Source organism: Mycteria americana, chromosome 24 (genome assembly GCF_035582795.1).
Source record: "Mycteria americana isolate JAX WOST 10 ecotype Jacksonville Zoo and Gardens chromosome 24, USCA_MyAme_1.0, whole genome shotgun sequence".
Taxonomy (NCBI): domain Eukaryota; kingdom Metazoa; phylum Chordata; class Aves; order Ciconiiformes; family Ciconiidae; genus Mycteria; species Mycteria americana.
The window spans coordinates 350,749-370,694 of record NC_134388.1 but is presented as its reverse complement, the minus strand read 5'-3'; the positions used below and the strand labels follow the sequence as shown (position 1 = coordinate 370,694).

Below are 19,946 nucleotides of genomic sequence, written 5' to 3'. Positions count from 1 at the left end.
GAAATTTTACTTCACTGAAAGGGTTATCAAGCATTGGAACAGACTGCCCAGGGAAGTGGTTGAGTCCCCATCCCCGGAGGTATTTAAAAGATATTTGGATGAGGTGCTTAGGGATGTGGTTTAGTGGTGGACTTGGCAGTGCTAGGTTAACGGTTGGACTTGATGATCTTAAAGGTCTCTTCCAACCTAAATGATTCTGTGATTCTACTACACAACAGCACTGGGCCTGTGAATGCTGGAAGTCTGGGCTGCTGCAGCTCATTATAGTGAGTGAAAAGCTCTCTCATTTGCTATGTATGATATGCAATCTTCATTCCCTTCTAAAAGAGAAAAAAAAAATAAAATCATTTGGGATATGTGGCAAGAGCTGTGGAACTTGTTACAAGAGAGCTGTGAGTACGAAACTCAAGTGTGTCTTTTAGTTGTGGTATAGCCGGGGATCAAGGTTGTCCCTGTGTGCATAGCCAGTGCAGCTAAGTGAAGTCCCTACGTGGTCCAGGAACTCCCCACTTAATCATCTGCACAGGTGAGATAATGAACTGATTTCAGACAATGAACTGACTCGAAACTGGGCAATTGACTAAAGATCTTAACAAGAAAGTATTTGAGCAATTGGTGCAGGAGCTCTCCAGGTGGGAATTTCAGTATGCCCTGAAGACAACCTTCAGGCAGCACCTGTGCATAGACTAATTCCTGTGCTTAAATGAGCCATCATCCTGGGTGGAGAATATAGCCTTTCCTTCCAGAGACTCCCTGAGGGCATTCTTGCTGCAAAAATGAGCAAGTTGTACATAGATAAGATGCTTGTAAATAGGCAACACAAACTGTTCCTGCAGATGCAGAAATGGTTGCGTAGGACAGATCTTTAGTAAATATGTAAGATAGTTGGGAGATGCTTTGAATGTAATTAAGATAATCAATAGTGATAGATTATGCACATGTGGTTCTGGTGGTAGAACCATGGGCCAATTCTACTCTAAGAATTCAGCAGAACAGCAGTTTAGGGCATCACCAGATCCAGATGAAGACATGCTCCTGTTTGAATGATTTAATTCCCCATTAGAGCATTACTCTGTGGCAAGACCAATAATTTAGGTGTTTTTTGTTTTTTGTTTAAGCAAATGCTCTGTCCATGTCTATGCAACAGATACAGTAATATAAAAGTCATACAACTTGTTCATTATGCTAATTTTGTTCTAGTATACAGGTGTATGTTTAAATCCAGAACTAGTTACTGTTTCAGCTAATATAGGATGAGGTTTAGAATACCTTAGGATGAACTTTGTGGGCAGACTGTATCTTAATATTTACTACCCTTTATTTAACACAAAACCAGTCTTTCTGGTTTTGAACCCTCTTTGTCTGAATGGCAGTAGTTGTCTCTTGATTCCCCAGCAACAGCCCGAACAGAAAGGCTGTCTTGCTGCAACTGTTTTTCTTTTTTTTTTTTTTTTTTTTAAAGCCAGGCAACACAAGAAATTTCTCAATTTTTGTCTTCCCAGCTGTATTGCATATCTAAAAGTGAAATGCAGGGCATACTGAAAACCATGGGCACAAAAACAGAGAGCGTAAATGTACCTGTTTTCAGTTGGTACCATTCTCTGATACATCCATGACTTGCCTTGTAATTCAGTAGAAATTTACTATTTTTTAAAAAGAGGGACGGTTAGTAAACACCTTCCTTCCCAAGCAATAGCACTACAACATGCAACAGATTAGTCAAAACTGATTGTATCAGTACAACGACCACATCAGGGTTATAAAAGCAGGGAAAAAGAGATTACTTGCATGGGCTGCTTGGGGATGTGAAATACTTTCTGGTATCGGGTCTTGCACATTAACAGAAAACTTGAAAAAGCCACGGGAAAGTTTTAAGAATTTGCGTGGAATCCAGCTCGAGACAGAACCTGTGTGCAGCAATCTTTTAAATTACAAAAGACATTTTATCACATCCTGGTGCAAACAATAAAAAGAAGTAAACAACTGGATTTCAAATGTAAAGGTGATACAAAATAGCAAAATTCAGTTCAAAAATTAAGTGTCTTTATTTTACAGTTTTAGAAAATTTTTACGGTTTTAAACTACAACAGGCTAAAGGAAAGTAAATTCCGCTGTTTTTTAAAAGCAAAACAGAAGAAAAAAAACCACTGCAATTTCAGTTGACCAGTCATTTTCAAGTTTGTTTTCTTTCACCATATCTATGTATGCCTGAAATAGGCTTAATTACTCCATGGAAAATTCACTCTGCAGAAACCCTTGGAATATTTCTCATCTCTTGTCCTAAGACTCTGTTCCCCCCACTGTTAATTTTGAAATAGGGTTTTTCCCATGTTACATCACAGAAGGAAGAAGCAAATCTACATTTGGTCACTGGAAATGCTATGTATTACAATGTATTTACATATATAAAAATATATATATTATGATATGCTGTGCAATTGGATACAAGGCTGTAATTCAGTCAGAGGGAGGGCTGATATCAAAACCATGAAGAGCTATACAGACATAGGGTGGAAAGAACCCACCCAGACTGAACTGAAAACCTGATGCATGTATTACAGTAAGACCTACAGTTTTGGAACAACAGAAATGTTTACCAAAAACATCTTTTACTACTTGGAAACAACATTGCTTTTTCTCTTGGTCTTTGCAATGGCTCTATCCTATTGTCAGCACAGGAAGATGTTAGTAAGGTGACATATTCAGTTCTTTGTTATTAATTGCAAACAATAACAACAAAAAAATAATCTTACTTCTATCATAGATATGATACTTATATCATAGATGAAAGTCACAAAATTACTGATTCATCTATCCTTGTAGATACCATGCATCAATTTTGCAAGTCATCACCTAGCAAATACTACACCTTCTACAGTATGTGTGAAAGGAGAGAGTTACCCTCTTCACACAAGTGGGTCTACAATTCAGCAATCCAGTGAACTAAAACTATGAAACTAATATGTATAGTGTATATGATTAACTGACTAACTGACAAGGTAAATGAGATGCAAGATAAAAATCAGGGAATCGGGGAAGGATATTCATTTTATCAGCATCCCTGACACAGCTGTTGGTGACTGACTGCATCCTTACAGAGAACTAAATTGCTCATTCTTTACGTCCCATCTGTACTTCATTTCCACAGCTTCAGTTTGTTCGGCAATAGTAGCCCCTGTGCAAGAAGAATACTTGAACTAAGTTTTCACACCAGTCTTCCTACACTGGCCTTAGCTGGTTTTTGTTTGTTTGTTTGTTTGAATTAAGGGGCCAAACTGCATAGAAGATCTTAAAATAGCAAAAATATATCATAGGTTTTGGATGACAGGAAAATCCTTCCTTCAGCACTGTATGAAATGAGTTTAAAAAGTGTATTGCTCATGTGTACATATGCAGAGTTAAATGTATGCATTCGCAAGCGCTAAAATTAACAACCTTTAGAGTTTGCACTCTTCATAGCACTAGCCTACATACTATTATTTGAACATTATTACAAAGTCCTTCCACAAAGACGTCAGACATTTAAAACTGTTCTACTTATAATGTTACCTCCCAAGAAAAAACTTCCTCACTAAAAGCAGCTACTACCAAGCATCCAAGAAACTAGCACTAAGCAAATAGGTATCTTACTCTCATCTCATAAATCCTCTTTATACTGCCCTAAATTTTCGCCTCCAGCCTCCCGTCAGATCCACATACAAAGCACCACTAATTCAGTTTTAGTAAAGTAACACTAGCATCATTCAAAGGGGACTTGCACGTTGCTAGAATGTTACTAGAGCCCCAGTTCCTCCAGCACTGGGCTGGATAGAGAAACTGAAGGAACATGGTTAAAAATAATGAGCAGACCATCCATGGTCAGGGCTGTAAATCCATATTTTTCTTTAAACAGTTAGGTTTTGCTTTCATATGTTGCCAGGCTGAAAGTACCAGAGCTCATACTTACTGTCAGCGACTTCTAGGATCAAAAAGATTGATTTTTAGTGTTAAAATGGGACCCCCCCCCCCCCCCCCCCCATGATGAATGCAACACGCGATCCAGGCATCAGGCTGGGCTACAGTGACCGATTCGCAGTTGCACGCTTTTCAGACAGCACTAGGAGTGCACTATGAAACAGAGATTTCTCTTTGCTCTCCCACAGCCTCTGCTGGCTCTATGAAAGTTTGAGAATCAAAAGGTTGATGGAGAGGACAAGTGACAAAGCATGAGTTGAAGACAAACAGGCAATAGATGCACATGCAGACCATTGCCATGAACTGGCAATTACAGAGAAATAAGGCTATCTCCCCACACAGGCTTGCTGCCACGTTAGAGTCTGTGGTAACAACTGTGACATGCTCATTTTTTTTGAAGCCTCCACTGTCAGCTATGAAAAAAACAGATTCTGACCCAAACCTAATTGAACTGTACCACTGGGGTTTTTTTTGTCAAACTAAACCTGAACCACTTTTTTGCAGTTTTTGTTCAACGTGAACTGGAACAACATCAGTCGGAGCAGATTAATAATAAAAAAACCCCTACTGGTTTCTTGCTGTGGAAAATGCGTGTCAAGGATTGTGCTCCTCCCAGACAACACCAGCTTCCTACCATCCCAGCCATTTAAAGCTTGGATCCACAACGGAGAAGTGGCAGGTTTATGGCATTTTCCTGACTACAACTACACCTTTAAGATGAAAAGAGCTATTCTATCCTTTACAAACTTCTGACTTAAGGAAAGGTTATTATATTGGAAACAATATCAGCTATGACTGTTGTGTACAATCTAACACTGAAGGGCTAGTCTCCTGGAAGCGCCTCTGAACTAACTGCACAGACTGAACAGGGAATTGCTGTTCAGAAAGAGCATCACACTCTCAGTACTGGAAGTCTTTCAGCAGTACTTGACTATTAGGTGTTGTTTATCTGGTACTGCAGGGCACCCTACCAGCTCAAGTCACTAATTTTTTTTAGGAGCTACAGTGAGCTTGTTTACTTTGAGACCATGTCTCTGCATATTTTCAGCTAACCAACATTTACATTAAACACCCAAAGAAGGTTCACAACATACAGTGCATGTGTGTCAGCAGTAAGCAGTTCTCAACCAAAAATTTCTAGCCTATGGATCATCTCAAAGATTTCTCAGAGGTAAATACCTGGATGAAGTTTGCCATCTGGAGCTAAACTTGCATGCTAACATGCAGGAAAATATTGTGAGAAACTTGATAAACTATAATGCCGCCTTCAACCAAGGAAGGTGGCTCCAAATTATCCCAGGAGCATGCGCACTTGTCACTCTTGGCTACCAGATCAACAACAGGACCAAGAGTTGTAATATTCCCACAGCTGCTAGGAAAACAGAACCAAAACTGAGTCACTGCATCACATGAAGTTAAGTCCTCTACTAGTTCCTGAAATTATAGATGACTCTGTGCACAATATACTAGTTCCCAATTCAAGAAAAGCCAATTTAAGCACATTATTTATCATCTATCACTAACGTACAGATGGTAAAACCTCATCTTTACTCCACATAATTTGAATATATACCTGCAAAACTGGAAGAGGAAAAGGCAAAGGTGAAACACTCACAGAAGAGCACATAATTGATAAATGCAGAAGATACAGAGGATCAGTGAAGACACAATTCTCTTGTGCCAGTGCCAAAGGAAACTTCTGGTAGCACACAAGGCTGCCCTGTTCTGAAAATGTTCCAGGGTGCCAGAAACATTCAATGCAATTCAACAAATTAAACATTTTATTTGCCATGAGATAAATTCTTATCTCAGTAGAAAGAGCACTGCATCTATTTAACATGTGCTTTGATGTGGTTTCTTTCCAGAGGACTTACCGTCTTTAAATTAGCAAAACAAAACCAAAAGAGTCTTTGTAATACAAGGTCTGAATTGTCACTCACAATGCTTGCAAAACTCCATTACAGCACTCGTAAGATATAAACTGACTGCTACGTGATAAAGCTCATGCTTATGATGGCATTGAATTATAGAAAGCCTGACCCTCCGACTACACCTGGACTAAAGTGGGCCAGGGCTTGTTCGTTGGCCTCTAATGCAAATGGCATGACACAGCTCTTGTCTACGTGGTTAAATTCTCTGCTCTCAGAATAAGATGAGCTCAGCAATAGCATGCATTGGAAATAGCCCTACCCCATAGAGATTTCATATGCTTCCCATGGCTAACCACTTAAGTGGTTAGCTGTTCTTAGAGATTTTTCTACCACCAGCCCCAGAATTCCCTTACTGTAATTTAAGTCTACTAATTCTAATGCCATCCTGACTTGAAAAAGAAAAAAATAGGGTTTTTTTCCCAATTTGCAGTAGCATTTCAGATTTTTGGATATTTATCATACGTGCCCTTAGGTCTTCTCTTTGGAGAAAACTCCAAGGTCTCCATGCCCTAGGTCTTCTCTTTGGACCTCTCTGGAGTAAACTCTTCCACTGCCATTCTTTTCCAGTGTCTCCTCATGCTTTCTGAGCCACCTTCACTTTTTTCTTATCCTTTCCCTCTCCATCCTACCTAGCACAATTGGCATAGAGCCTAAACTGAAAAGCCAAAGAGCTTGTTAGGGTGACTCTGTGCTTCATGTCCTGCTGGCCAGCTGGGAAACAACACTCTAGATGAAATACCTAAAGATCAATCTTTCCTTGTTGCTGATGTTTTCTGGACCTCTGATCATAGTTCCTGTTCTCTTCTGGACTCTCTAATGATAACGTCCTCATTTTCCTGAGGATGCAGCCCTTACATAGATTTTATTTTAAAACATCAGAGATTATATTTGTCATGGAAAAAAGGCACCATCTCTGCAGGCTTTGGACAAATATTTGGATCTGCTGGTATGTTTCAAACACTTGTGTCAATGTGATGCATGTCAAGTGTCAATATGCACTAGTTGCACATTACTGCTTAGCCAGCTTACTCATGAATGTACTACAAATAACATGCCAAACGATGAAAGCATATACAAAATACTATGTTTTGTTAATTGATAATCAACAAAGCTGCCATTAAAATTGAAATAAATATTTTTCTTCCCAAGAAAAGCCAAGAAATATTACAGGGCTTTACATCCTAAACAGCCAGTGTAGTGCAAGAAACCAGAAATACATGCACTAGCCAATCATGGGGCTAAAGAGAAGAAAGACAAGAACAAAACTGCAGGATCTTGCACTAAAATAGCTGCATGTAAGCATTTACTTCAAGGCAACACTGTTACCAAACACCCAATATAGGCCAGGTTTTTTTTTTTTTTTTTAAAAATTGTCTAGCCAAGAAAAGTTCTACAAACTGTAGGGTGAGATATCCAGGAGACACTGAGCATACGCGTGGACCCAAGTATTGTGTTTTAAGAGAGCTTTCAAAGCAAGAACCTATAGGAGAACATGGTTTGAGGTTAAGCAGAAAACTACCTTTAAATTCTCTAAGCATTCTGTTGCCCATCAGATACTAGAGAACAAAGAAAGAGCTGCAGGTAAATATACAGCATCTCCCAAATGGCGTATTAATTCATTAATGAATGCAGCCACATTCTTAAAGCTCAAAATCGTATTATTTCAGTACTGTTTACTAGCTAGTTTCTTTCTGGCTCCACAGTCAGTGCTATTTCCCAGCATACTTAGAAGTCTACAAGCACTACTATTATAGTCATGATATGTTCTCAGTCTGAGCAATGCATCATGCATGCAAAAACCAAGTCTGAAACACAGAAATATGCGTGTCTGAAAAATGCTATCAAAACTTGCAAGGCATTCTTAACAAAAGACATACTGAGGACTACTGTAAGAAAAGAGCAGCTTCTGAAGGAAAAGCTTGACTGATTATCTGAGATCAAGACATCATATAAAAAGTTCAAGAAATTCAGTATGGTTAATGTAAAAGGAGGAGGAAAAAATGAAACTAATAGTTTTCTAAATGAAGCTTTCTATTAGATATGTTAATAAACATATTGGAAAATATGCTGTGCTGCAGATTTTCTGTCTTTTAGCATTTGTCCAATTTTAGAGAAAGCAAATATTTTCATAAGTATAATTCTTACATATGGGGATGTACTCTTTTTTACTGCCACTGGTAAAAACAGAATATTTTTTAATTTTTTTTCCTGTTTTTTATATGTTTCATTTAAAATGCTCTTCATTTGTGACAAGAAAAGAAAATCCCTCAAAATTAAAAGAGTGTTCTCCCTTACTTGTCACCCTTAGTAAAGTCTTTCAGGTTGCATTCTACCTTTAGCTGCATTTGTGCAACCCTTCAGGAGGACACAATCAAAAACAAACACTTGGTCCAACACACTGATATTTAGTACTTTCAGACCCAGAAAAGAATCTGATCCTCACTACTGTGATCCAAAAAGTTTTTTTGATTTTTTTTAAATGTTTTTTTTTTAGTCGGGTTGGTTGTTGTTGGTTTGGGTTGGTTTTTTTTGACTAAAACAAGTGCTTCCCCTGAACACATTCAAGTTTTCAGAAACAGAATCCTTATTATTGAATTTTTAGGTAGTTAGCTAAAGGCTTAGTATGTGAAAGATGTAAACAAAAAGCGCATCAACATTGCTTTCATTACTTTGAGCATTTTAACTCAAGTTTGGTGTGGGAGGTATATCTGCAATCATCAAATAAAGTCAGAGTCAGCTACACTGAACATATCTTCACATTTTCCTATACAACACCAAGCTTTACATTAAGCTGGTCAGGAAGGTTTTTGAAAGACAAAAAAGCACAGCCTTGGTTTTTGATGGAAGTGATTGAACTGCCCAGGATCAGGGTCCGAACAGTTGCAGACAAACTGGTGCACCAGGGTCACCCGAATTGTACAGTACTGGAATAGTCAAAGTATGTAACTCATTGCCAGTTTACATACTTTAACTGGAGATATTGCATTGAATAGCTATTTTTTTTTCTGCATTGATCACCGTAGTTTGGAAAAAGAAAAAAAAACCCCAAACCCAAACAAAACACACTTAAAAACAGATGGAAAAACCCCCAGAAACATAAAGTGAAGCACATGCTCCAAGCAGACTTATCTAGAATGCAATGTGAACAAAGTAACTGTTAAATGCCTACAAGTTAAGTGTTAGGAATTCTTCCATTTTAATGGAGTTATAAACAAATTGAGAAATAAACTGTTTCCTAACCCACAACATATGAGAACAAATGTTAAAATACACTTTCAAGTAGGTGATAAAACTTAATGCTTCATCATCAGAAAGCTACTGGCTTTTAAGTATATAAAAAGCTATTCCAAATAACATTTATGACTGAAAGACAATCAAGGCAAAAAAACATAGAACTTTGAGTCAGTCTCCAAACTTGTTTTCTTGCTATTTGTCAGGTTCATTATTTAAACACAAGATTGTTTTCTTAATTTAATATACATACTTATACAATGGCTTAAATTAAGGCATAATCCAGCTGGCTGAAGTTTTCAGTAAAATGTCTTTGTTGCTTTTTATTAGTAATAATTGGTTCAGATTACTGCTGGCAAAAGTAACATAGCCCATTAAGGAGGAGATTGAAAACCAGATCTTTTTAGTACTACTATCTTCCATTAGTGTGATTTGTAAATTAAATGTAGCACAGGCCTTTGGACTCAGGAAGCCTTTCAAGAAACTCACCCTTAAATCAACTTCTCAGACAAGGCTTGAGGCTTTAAGCAGAAGCTAGTGAAACTCTGAAGCCATAGTGTGGTTTTACAGAAAGCCTTTCACATTCTAGAGAAAGAATACTATCCACTCAACATGAAACAGATAAGAACAGAAGTTATCATCCAAAAAGCACAGGGCAAACTTTTGGAAGACCTAGCCAAAAAGACAATGGCTGAAATTTAACAGACAATAAAAGAGAGCCCTTCAGAATCCAACTCAACATGTGTATTGGGTTTGCATGGCAAGGTTTTGGTAGCAGGGGTGCTACAGGGGTGGCTTCTGTGAGAAGCTGCTAGAAGCTTCCCCTATGTCTGATAGAGCCAATACCAGCCAGCTCCAAGACAGACCTGCCACTGGCCAAGGCCGAGCCCATCAGTGATAGTGGTAGCACCTCTGGGGTAACATATTTAAGAAGGGGAAAAAAAACCTGTGCAACTGCAGCTGGAGAGAGGAGTGGGAATACGTGAGACACAACCCTGCAGACAGCAAGGTCAGTGAAGGAGGGGGAAGAGGTGCTCGAGGTAGCAGAGCAGAGACTCCCCTGCAGCCCATCACGAAGACCATGAGGCAGGTTGTCCCCCTGCAGCCCATGGAGGTCCACAGTGGAGCAGATATGCACTGCAGCCCGTGGAGGACCCCACACCAGAGCAGGTGGATGCCTGAAGGAGGCTGTGACCCTGTGGGAAGCCTGCACTGGAGCAGGCTCCTGGCAGGACCTGTGGCCCCGTGGAGAGAGGAGCCCATGCTGGAGCAGGTTTGCTGGCAGGGCTTGTGACCCCGTAGGGGACCCACACTGGAGCAGTCTGTTCCTGAAGGACTGCACCCCATCTAAAGGACCCATGTTGGAGCAGTTTATGAAAAACTGCAGCCTGTGGGAAGGACTCGTGTTGGAGAAGTTAGTGGAGGACTGTCTCCCATGGGAGGGACCCCACACTGGAGCAGGGGAAGAGTGTGAGGAGTCCTCCCCCTGAGGAGGAAGGAGCAGCAGAGGCAATGTGTGATGGACTGACCACAACCCCCCTTCCCCGTCTCCCTGTGCTGCTGGGGGGGAGGTAGAGAAATCAGGTGCAAAGTTAAGCCTGGGAAGAAGGGAGAGGTAGGGGGAAGGTGTTTTAAGATTTAGTTTTTATTTCTCATTACCCTACCCTGATTTGATTGGCAATAAATTAAACTAATTTCCCCAAGTTGAGTCTGTTTTGCCTGTGACAGTAATTGGTGAATGATCTCTCCTTGTCCTTATCTCGACCCACGAGCTTTTCGTTATACTTTCTCTCCCCTGTCCAGCTGAGGATGGGAGTAATAGAGCAGCTTTGGTGGGCACCTGGCATCCAGCCAGGGTCAACCCACCACAACATGCCAACTGGAGACTCCTAATTTAAAAGCATCGCCTCTGATCGTGTCACTGTGGTGATACTTTTGTAAATGACATTTTGGGCTCTCAAATACTCTGAAGAGTATTTCTTCCATGCAATTTGGAATCATATTCTAGATAATGGAAATACTTCCATTTTCTATTTCAGTTTTAATGTGAAGTGTTTGAGCCTTTCCGGGATTGCAATTTAATGTAGAACAGACACCTCTGATAAAGCCAAATGTTCTTAGAGATGGAATAAATAATATTGAAATCACATCATCCCTCTATGTGTAGTAAAGTTGATGCATAAAAGACTCAGTCATGTTATACAGGAAAATACACAATTTCAGGGATATAAAGTAAGACGAGCTGCACCCCAAAAAGTTTTAAATTCACAAATTTAGTCCTTCAATGTCATGTAGCAAAAATAATAGGCTAGATCACAGCCTCATTCCAGAATCTGACAGGCCATGCTTTGGCTACTCTTGGGACAAAGACAAAAAAATAACTGAGGCAGTTGATTAGTTACTGAGCAGCAAGTAGCTTTGAATCACACCTGACTATAGCACCATATGTGCTCCCTTGGGAATGAAAACACCAGTTATTTTCTTCAGAATTAGAAATCGCAATTATACTCCTTAAACAAATAACAAGTAGAAGCTCAAACCCCCAAACATATGAATTTTACTGCTTTACTTTAACATTTTCCCAATGAAAATACTGCCTATTAAGCTTAATATAGTGCTACTACCTATCTTCTTACCTATTTTTAGGCTTGTATTTTATTCTAAAACATTAAATATTCTTAATATGCTTTTGCTTCCAGACAGCGTTCTGTGACAAACACTGTTTATTTTCAGAGACAGCCCCTAGAGTTCATATGAGTGATTAGAAAGCTTCCTGTAGCTCCATTCATCCTGCCTTTTAAACTAGACTAGTAGCCAACCCAGGTACCTGGAAGTAAAAACAAAGACAAAAAAGTTAAGAGATGCATTTAATGCACCACGGTAGTATAAATATTTTCAGAGGCTGGTAATTTAACCATTCTCTGCATTTCCTGAATGTCAGTTTATACTAAAGCATTCCCTTGTATCAATGGCTTTGACAAGTAGGGAAAAGTAAAGTAAAAGGTGACAATACGGAAACTGCTAAAAAAACCTATCATGTTTCTCTCAACTAAGCATTGTAGCAGACTTGTTCAATGCTTTTCCTCCATGTTAATCTATACTATGCTAAAGCAGCAAAATAGCCACACAAGCAGAGTACTGTGTAAATAAAGACTCTTAATGCTACCCCGGTATAATGAAAATGGAATGGTCAAAGGCATCCACTAATAAAATGATCATTGAAATCCATACATCAGAACCCTTGTAGAGCACCATATTTCAGAAGGATGTTTGAAGTGTACAGCTGTACCAAAGCTGGAGGCAGAACATTCGTTGTTGGATCTGATGATCAGACTCCCAGTGAGGTTCCTCAATGAACGCAAACACTACTAAACCAGTCCTAAATACATACTGGTTCTATACGGACATGTTTGTGAGGGAAAATAAGGAGTTCTTATCACATCGTTTATTCCAGCTGTTTTTGCTCTGCATTGAGGCATTTGCTTTCAAGGTCGTCCTTATTCTGACCAGCTGGTTCCTCACTGTGTGCAATAGAAATTTCTGACCAGTCTGTCTTTGTGTCAGCATCAGCCAGCTCCTCTGCAGCTGAGGTGGGGCCATGCAGCTCCTTCACGTGGAGGGTAGGATTGGTCATTTGCTCTGTGTCTTGTTGAGAGGCTGGTACATTGCTATCTTTGGGAAGCTCAGGGCAGTTGACAGGAGCTATCACCAAGGGAGGCTGAGGTAGGTCTTTCTGTAATTGGAAGATCACAGTCAGAATGATGGAAAGCAGGAATTACTGTGTCTAGTTTATCAGGAGTGATGGTCATACAAGCTGAAGGTTAAAGGTCCATCATCTCCATTATCATTCTCCAATAGTGGACACATGCATACACAGTTACCCTGTCTTTGCGTTTTATAGTACAGAAGGGGATTTTTCTTCCAGAAATGTGTTTAATTGCTTTCTGCCTGATCATTCCTTGCTGATTTCAGATGCGTTCTGCTGATTACGCAGGAACAGGCAAACAGCACTGTTGCACTTCATCATTCTCTGGTTTTGCCCACCTTTACTATCACAGTACAACTGGCAACTTTTCCATCACATTTCAGATGATCTCAAATATTTTTCCAACAGTTAAATTCAGTTCTCTAGAGGAAAGTTGTGAAGGTTATCACAAACAATTGAATAACAAAATAAAACTCACTGGGGGAAACCTCTAGCTTGATAGATTTGCCCTTCAAGTAATTATTCAAAATCTATAATCATGCATCACAATAGAAATTATTCCTTTTGGAATCAAATTAATTTCACTTGTACCACAGTGAAACAAAGTGATGATTTATTACATTAAACTAGATTTCTACCTTCATAAGCAGTAGCCTATGAAAAAATATGAATAAAAATATTTTAGGGATATATTTTACATAATATTATAAAATGTTATATTTTTATATAATAATAATAAAAAACCACTTTCAACAGATATCAAACCAGTAAAATTATGGCAGAATCAAGAATGATAGACAAGATCTACTTTACTTTTCACTAGCCAGTTTAAGTGGCCATAAACATTAAAAAAAGAAAACCCTGCTGAGGCAAAAAAGTATGTTAAGCAAGCAATCAAGCAAAACAAAAATTTTTGGTTTTGTTTGATAAAACTGCAATATTTTACTCAACTTTAATTCTAGTTAGGTTTTTATAATATTAGTATTTCTTGAAGACACTCATATCAAACTGGTATTCACCGCAAAGCCGCTGCCCGTCCAGAACATTGCAAGCTCCTTTCTCCAAAGAGCCACAGCAAAGCTTGTGAGAAGAGTACAGGGCACCAAGTAGAGGAGAGCAGGCTGGCCCATCTGCATCAATGCCAAGGCAACAAAGGTCACAAGAAGGCCTATGCCATATGCTAGAAGGAAATAAAACCAGCAAAACAAAGTTATTCAGATATAGCTCTGTTCAAAAACTAAATAATTAGCGACATGAGCATTCTAACAGGAACTTTTTTCAAGTAGTATGTAAAACAACATCTCCAGAACTTTTTCAGGCCTCTTTAGACACAAGCATTATATACACAATGTAAACTTGGAATAGTGATTTACTTAACAGAGATACTACAGTCTTTCTATTGATAATAACATGTTGTGAAAGTAGCGTGATCAGCCTAGTCCATACTGTGCAATTAAATCATTACCTTAGAGCAGTTTGAGAAAGGCAAAACAAACAAATGAAATGTTGTGCCTCATATTGTATTTATGAATTCAACAGATACAGACAACTATTTTGACCATAACACGTGCTTCTTGTTTGGTTTGGCTTTGGCTGTTTCTTACTATCCTGTAACACCACTAAAAAAAAAAAAAAAAAATCCAAGCCAGCTGTGTGTTATAATTTGTTATTACTTTCTATTTAATTTCTGCATATATTCTGCAAAAATTAAGTAGAACAGAAGCAGATAGGATCTCATATTGTAATTATTTTCAATTACATTTTCAGAACAATGAAGCCAAATCCAACTGATTTTTATTAAAGAACCAGATGAAGACAGACATGGAAGTGCTGGAGCACGTTGAAAGAAGAGCAACAAAGCTGGTGAAGGGTCTAGAGCACAAGTACTATGAGGAGCAGCTGAGGGAACTGCGGTTGTTTAGCCTGGAGAAGGAAGCTGAGGGGAGACCTCATTGCTCTCTACAACTCCCTGAAAGGAGGTTGTAGTGAGGTGGGGGTCGGTCTCTTCTCCCAAGTAAGAAGTGACAGGACAAGAGGAAATGGCCTCAAGTTGCACCAGGAGAGGTTTAAATTGGATATTACGAAAAATTTCGTCACTGAAAGGGTTGTCAAGCATTGGAACAGGGAAGCGGTTGAGTCACCATCCCTGGAGGTATTTAAAAGAGGTGTAGATGTGGTGCTTCAGGAAATGGTTTAGTGGTGGACTTGGCAGCGTTAGGTTTACAGTTGGACTCAATCTTAAGGGTGTTTTCCAACCTAAATGATTCTATGATTAGAATACCCAATGAATTTTTACAGTTCTTAAAAAAAATTTTTTTTCAGGGCACATTATGTTAGAGTTCCTTATATATAATTGAAATATTTATTCTTGTGACTTCAGTCCATTGCCTCACATCTTATCCCTGCGCACCTGTAAGAAGAGTCTGTCTCTGTCTTCTCTACATCCTCACATTAGGTAGCTGTGGACACAGCAACAGAATCTCCTCTTTGCCTTCTCTTCTTTCAAAATCATGTGCTCCAGCCCTCAGCCATCTTGATGGCCTCCACTCGATTTACTCCAGTATGTTGATGTCTGTCTTGCACCAGGGATCCCCAAGCTAGATACAGTATTCCAGACTCAGTCTTAACTGCCAAACTGAGGGGAGTAATCACTTCTCTCATACTGCTGACTCAATCTTGCCAACACAGCCCTGTATGTGGTTAGTTTTCATTGCTGCAATAATACACTGCTGACTCTTCATTGATACATTTTCCTATCAATTTCTGTGTTTTGAAAAGTACCAGGTTAAGAGAACAGTTTCGTTCAAGTATATATGAGAGGAAATTATTTAAGATTTGGTACATCGAAATAAAAGCATCTCTCTAACCCTGCTATAAGTGTCCAAGAACCTAGCTATTTTTTCAAAAGAATTTCTAAAGCAGTTTTTAACGAAAATTTTTCATGACATTAACTGCAAGCGTGTTTTACTAGCATATTTTTTTGCTAGCATAATTGCTAGCATAAGTTATGCTACCATAACATAATTTGCTAGCATAAATACTTTGTAACAAAGCCAACAGAAATCTGTAAGATCCTATTAATCAGTCATCTTTAAGTATATGGCATGTAACTCTGTGGATTCTACAAAGTAAAGAAGAAAACTAATTTGGAGGTGTTACGGCCATCATAATGTAACTCATTGCATTGCAGATCATGGATTTTTAGAATACACAGAAAGTTAAGAACAAAGTCAAAGGAAGATATCCCTGAACCTGAATTCTCATATGCAATAAACTCAAACATTCATGAATCAAGAAACCAGAATGAGTAGCTAAGCACGTATAAAGACAGAGTAGATGTAAGGGTTATAGTGAGACAAACCATGGTAACAAGAAGCTCCCCTTATATATGGCAGACAAAACAGCTCAGGAAAATGACATCAGATAACTTGGTGATGGAAGGTCTAGCCTCGAAAGTACTTTGCTAAAATATTTGTTTAATAATAAAAGGAGGAGAAGAATAAAAAACCAAACTATGTAATATGAGTTCGATGGTATGCTTTTAAAGGGAGCAACTCCTGTAGGTATTGTGTTCAAGTGTTGCTGTTATACATACCTATTGTGCAGGCTACAAAATATACTCTGGACGACTGCACCTGAATATCAAATCTATGGCAATAGGCTACCAGTAAGCCTAGGAAAGGAAAAAACTGTTATAACATGCTTTCAACCCATTCACACATTAAGATACACAAACCCATCAAGTTATCTAGGAACTTAAGATTTTTTTTTTCAACACTTACTTGGGTGTTTAAGTACTATGACAGCATCGTTCAGGAGGCTGCACAGCTTACAAAACAGTTATATGATAACACAAGCCCAGCACAACAGAGCACTTTAATAATAAAATTAGCATCTACAAATACACAGATCCTAGATACAAAATGTCATCCCATCCCTAATAAACAGTTGTAAAAATACAGTGTTCACAACAAGAATAAGGGTAAGTTCATCCCTTCCAGCTCCTAGTAAAGACAGTAGAAATTTATGGTTAACAACTATACCTATTATAGGTTGGGGGGGGAAGGGGACATGGATGGGGATGACAGTTCACATTTCCCAAAATACAAGAAAATAAACAAATGATTTCTCAGGAGTCTGAAAGCCAGAAGATACATACTTGTTTTCACCTGCAGGGGTGCCAGGCATACTTCTACATAAGATCTAAAGTCAAATTTGAGAGAAGGTGTGGTAGAAACACTGGATGTTGTGTGACTAACAAGATTATGAAGTTTTGAGTGGTCAGGTATGTGTTTATTCAAATCATGTGCAAATGGACAACTAATTTCCTCTATCACCATACTATTAAAGATGTTTTATACTATAAAATTAGTTGCTAAATCAACTCTTGAGATTTCTCTACATTTCTTGACATCGCTGCATGTGAAACTGAACCATAAGTTTAATGTGCATTTAATTTCTTATGGAAAAAGTGAATAGTGCAGAAAAAAGAACCTAAAAAGATATACTTACAAATTTATCAGGTTTATAGAAGTCAAATCAAACTTCCCACTTGAAGCAGAAGTACAAGAGGAATAAACTAATATGACAGTGCAACAAGTAAAATTCTTAACATGCTAAACAAGAAATACCTGGAACTAAAATGTCTCCAAATCCTAGGAGAGAAAAAGGCCTGTCACACAGAGCCAACGGTGAGGAGTTCAGCCGTGGAACCTTCAGGACCATTGGGAGCTTGAAATGAGACACACACATGCCTTATAAAAAGCTGTTTTCTCACCATCTACCAGAACTTGTTCCTGTTGTACTGAAAATGCAGACTTCAAATAGAGCAAATGTTTTTTTTTTTTACATTATAGATGCTTATGTTGAAAATCTTTTATTAATATTACTGACAACTAAATGTATTTAAGATAGGAGTGATGTCTGCATGACATCACAGACATCTCAAAACACTGTATTAATTTCAAAGTCCTCACATGTAATAGGGTATCCACTCTGCTTTAACTGCAGGAAAATAAAAAATTTAGGTAAGCTGCCACATGCATAAGAAATAACCATTTATATTTCATTCTACTGGTTACAATAAAAGTCTCAAACGAGTAAAGACTTGAATAATTTTAAAAAGTGATTTTTCAAATTACTTTAAAGACTTCTTTTTCCCCAAGCGTCCTATTTATTACATAATTTGCAATGTTGAGGCACAGTATGGTAGAGTTCATTGCCAACACATATTCTCTTTAACACAGTACATTAAAGAAACTTTATTTTCTTTTTTTATCTACTTATACTATCATTCTTGTTCTATACAATTCATTCTGTGCATGAAACTGAAACTAAAGGAGTACTAAAGGGGTACAAAAGACAAGAATGTAAGAAGTTAAAAGAAATTAGTATGGATTATATGGATTGATCCACTCGTAGTTCATTCTGCAAACAACTATTTTCTTTACTGTATTTTCCCATGCAACAGTATTACATTCACTGCTGAAAAGAGACCCAACATCCTTAAATTAACAAAGCCAGTTTTCTCACAGCTTCATTTCTTACTTGCTTTGCACACTGTATCTCACTATCTGCTACATCTCATGTACTTTCCTCCCTCAGTCAGCCACATCATGTTGTACAGCTCTGTGCATGCAGGTGGCTGCTGTCAAATGGTACAGAACCACTGAATACTGACTTCTGTTTTCTTTCTGTCTCCAATTCATGTTTCTCTCCTTTGCCTATAGCCTCAGCTTTTCATAAAGCAATTATCAAAACAGGGGAGAAGGGGGAAGAGACAGACTGATCATGTAAGTTTCATCGCTTTAGGTAAAAAAAGGATATGCTTCATCAGCAGTAAGTTCCATTTACAAATGTGGTCACATGTTTTTGTGAGGCTGAGCTAACCAGCTCCCTTATACTGAAACCATTTTAAAGCAAGATAAAGGAAGACCAAAGCTGTTGTGATGAACCACTAAAAGTCTGCTTTGCCCCCTGTGTTTGGTGTAGATTTCCAGAGAGCTCAGGAGTGCTTATTTCCACATTAAATTATTTTCAGACTGGCATCTCCATTTCAGCTTTGTGGTCTTTGAATTTTAGAGAAGTTGAAAGTGTAATAGGTGGAAGTTAGTGCCATATTTTCAGACCACATACAGTACCTTTTCATGAGTGGCAGAATCAGATGGGCCTGCAGCCACCTCCACCATTATACTCTCCCCAGTCTAAAGAAAAAAGGGGAAAATTGTAAATCAGCACTTCACTCAGCAGGTCTGGGATCATTTAGGAACACACAGAGAAAGAGGTCATGACACTTTGCTCTCTGAGCAGGAGGCACTAGAGAAGTACTTTACTTACCTTTGTTAGAAAAGGTGTGATAAATACAAAGAATACATCATACACAAAGAGAACCAGGAGAAGCAAGGTACAACCCTGAAGGAAGAGACAAGATACTTGGTATTTACATACTATGTACTAGTAAACGGCAAAGAATTAATAATTAGCAACTTAGGACTATTCAAGGCAAAAGCTAACAAGGACTCAAGCAAGTCACCCAGGTATTTTTCTTAATTCCTAAATATTTTAGATGGAAGAATTGGGTCTTGCATGCACCATATAAAAGAAAGTAATTCTTATACACAAAATTACACGTTAGTTCCTAAAATTCTTTATCTTGTAAAATCTGGAGATGGTGCTGTTTCAATTTGTTAGGAAATACTAAGAAGGTCTACATTTTCTCTGGAGGATGCTAGGCATAGCTTGAAACAGTATCCACATTACTTTGGCCAGTCTGTACAGGGAAACATTTAGAGGTGAAGATACTTGAAACAGAGTTGGAAGAGCTGCCTAAAGAGCAACTAAATGACCAATACCGATTTTTATCTTAGGATACTGAATAAGTTCTGGAAGATTTGGAAAAACACCAGAATGATGCATCAATTGTGCGTCAAATTTGAAAAACAAAAAATCCTCAAAAAACCCCACAAGTGAGTGTGTGGTGTGTGATTCACTAGTAGTCAACACTCTACAGAACTTTAAGTTACCAAACAGCATGCATAACAACCACATGCCACTACATTATACTCATTACATCACTCTTTTCCAAGCTACATAAGAATGGAAGTGCATTTCCAAGCCAATGTACT

General features: G+C 38.3%; 1 protein-coding gene across 3 annotated transcripts in view; it reads right to left on the bottom strand.

Moving 5' to 3' along the window:
- Positions 1-12,252: 12,252 nt before the first annotated feature.
- Positions 12,253-19,946, bottom strand: part of SPPL2B (signal peptide peptidase like 2B) — a 25,179-nt gene continuing 17,485 nt past the window's right edge. For 2 of the 3 annotated variants that reach the window (XM_075524496.1, XM_075524497.1), the window contains exons 10-15: positions 19,159-19,233; positions 18,963-19,025; positions 17,454-17,553; positions 16,418-16,495; positions 13,842-14,002; positions 12,253-12,849 (exon numbers count right to left, since the gene is read on the bottom strand). In XM_075524496.1, the coding sequence (XP_075380611.1) occupies positions 12,562-12,849; positions 13,842-14,002; positions 16,418-16,495; positions 17,454-17,553; positions 18,963-19,025; positions 19,159-19,233 (765 nt within the window). In that variant the 3' untranslated portion in view covers positions 12,253-12,561. Of the gene's footprint in view, positions 12,850-13,773; positions 14,003-16,417; positions 16,496-17,453; positions 17,554-18,962; positions 19,026-19,158; positions 19,234-19,946 lie in introns of all 3 variants that reach the window. The other variant, XM_075524498.1, reaches the window with a different exon arrangement.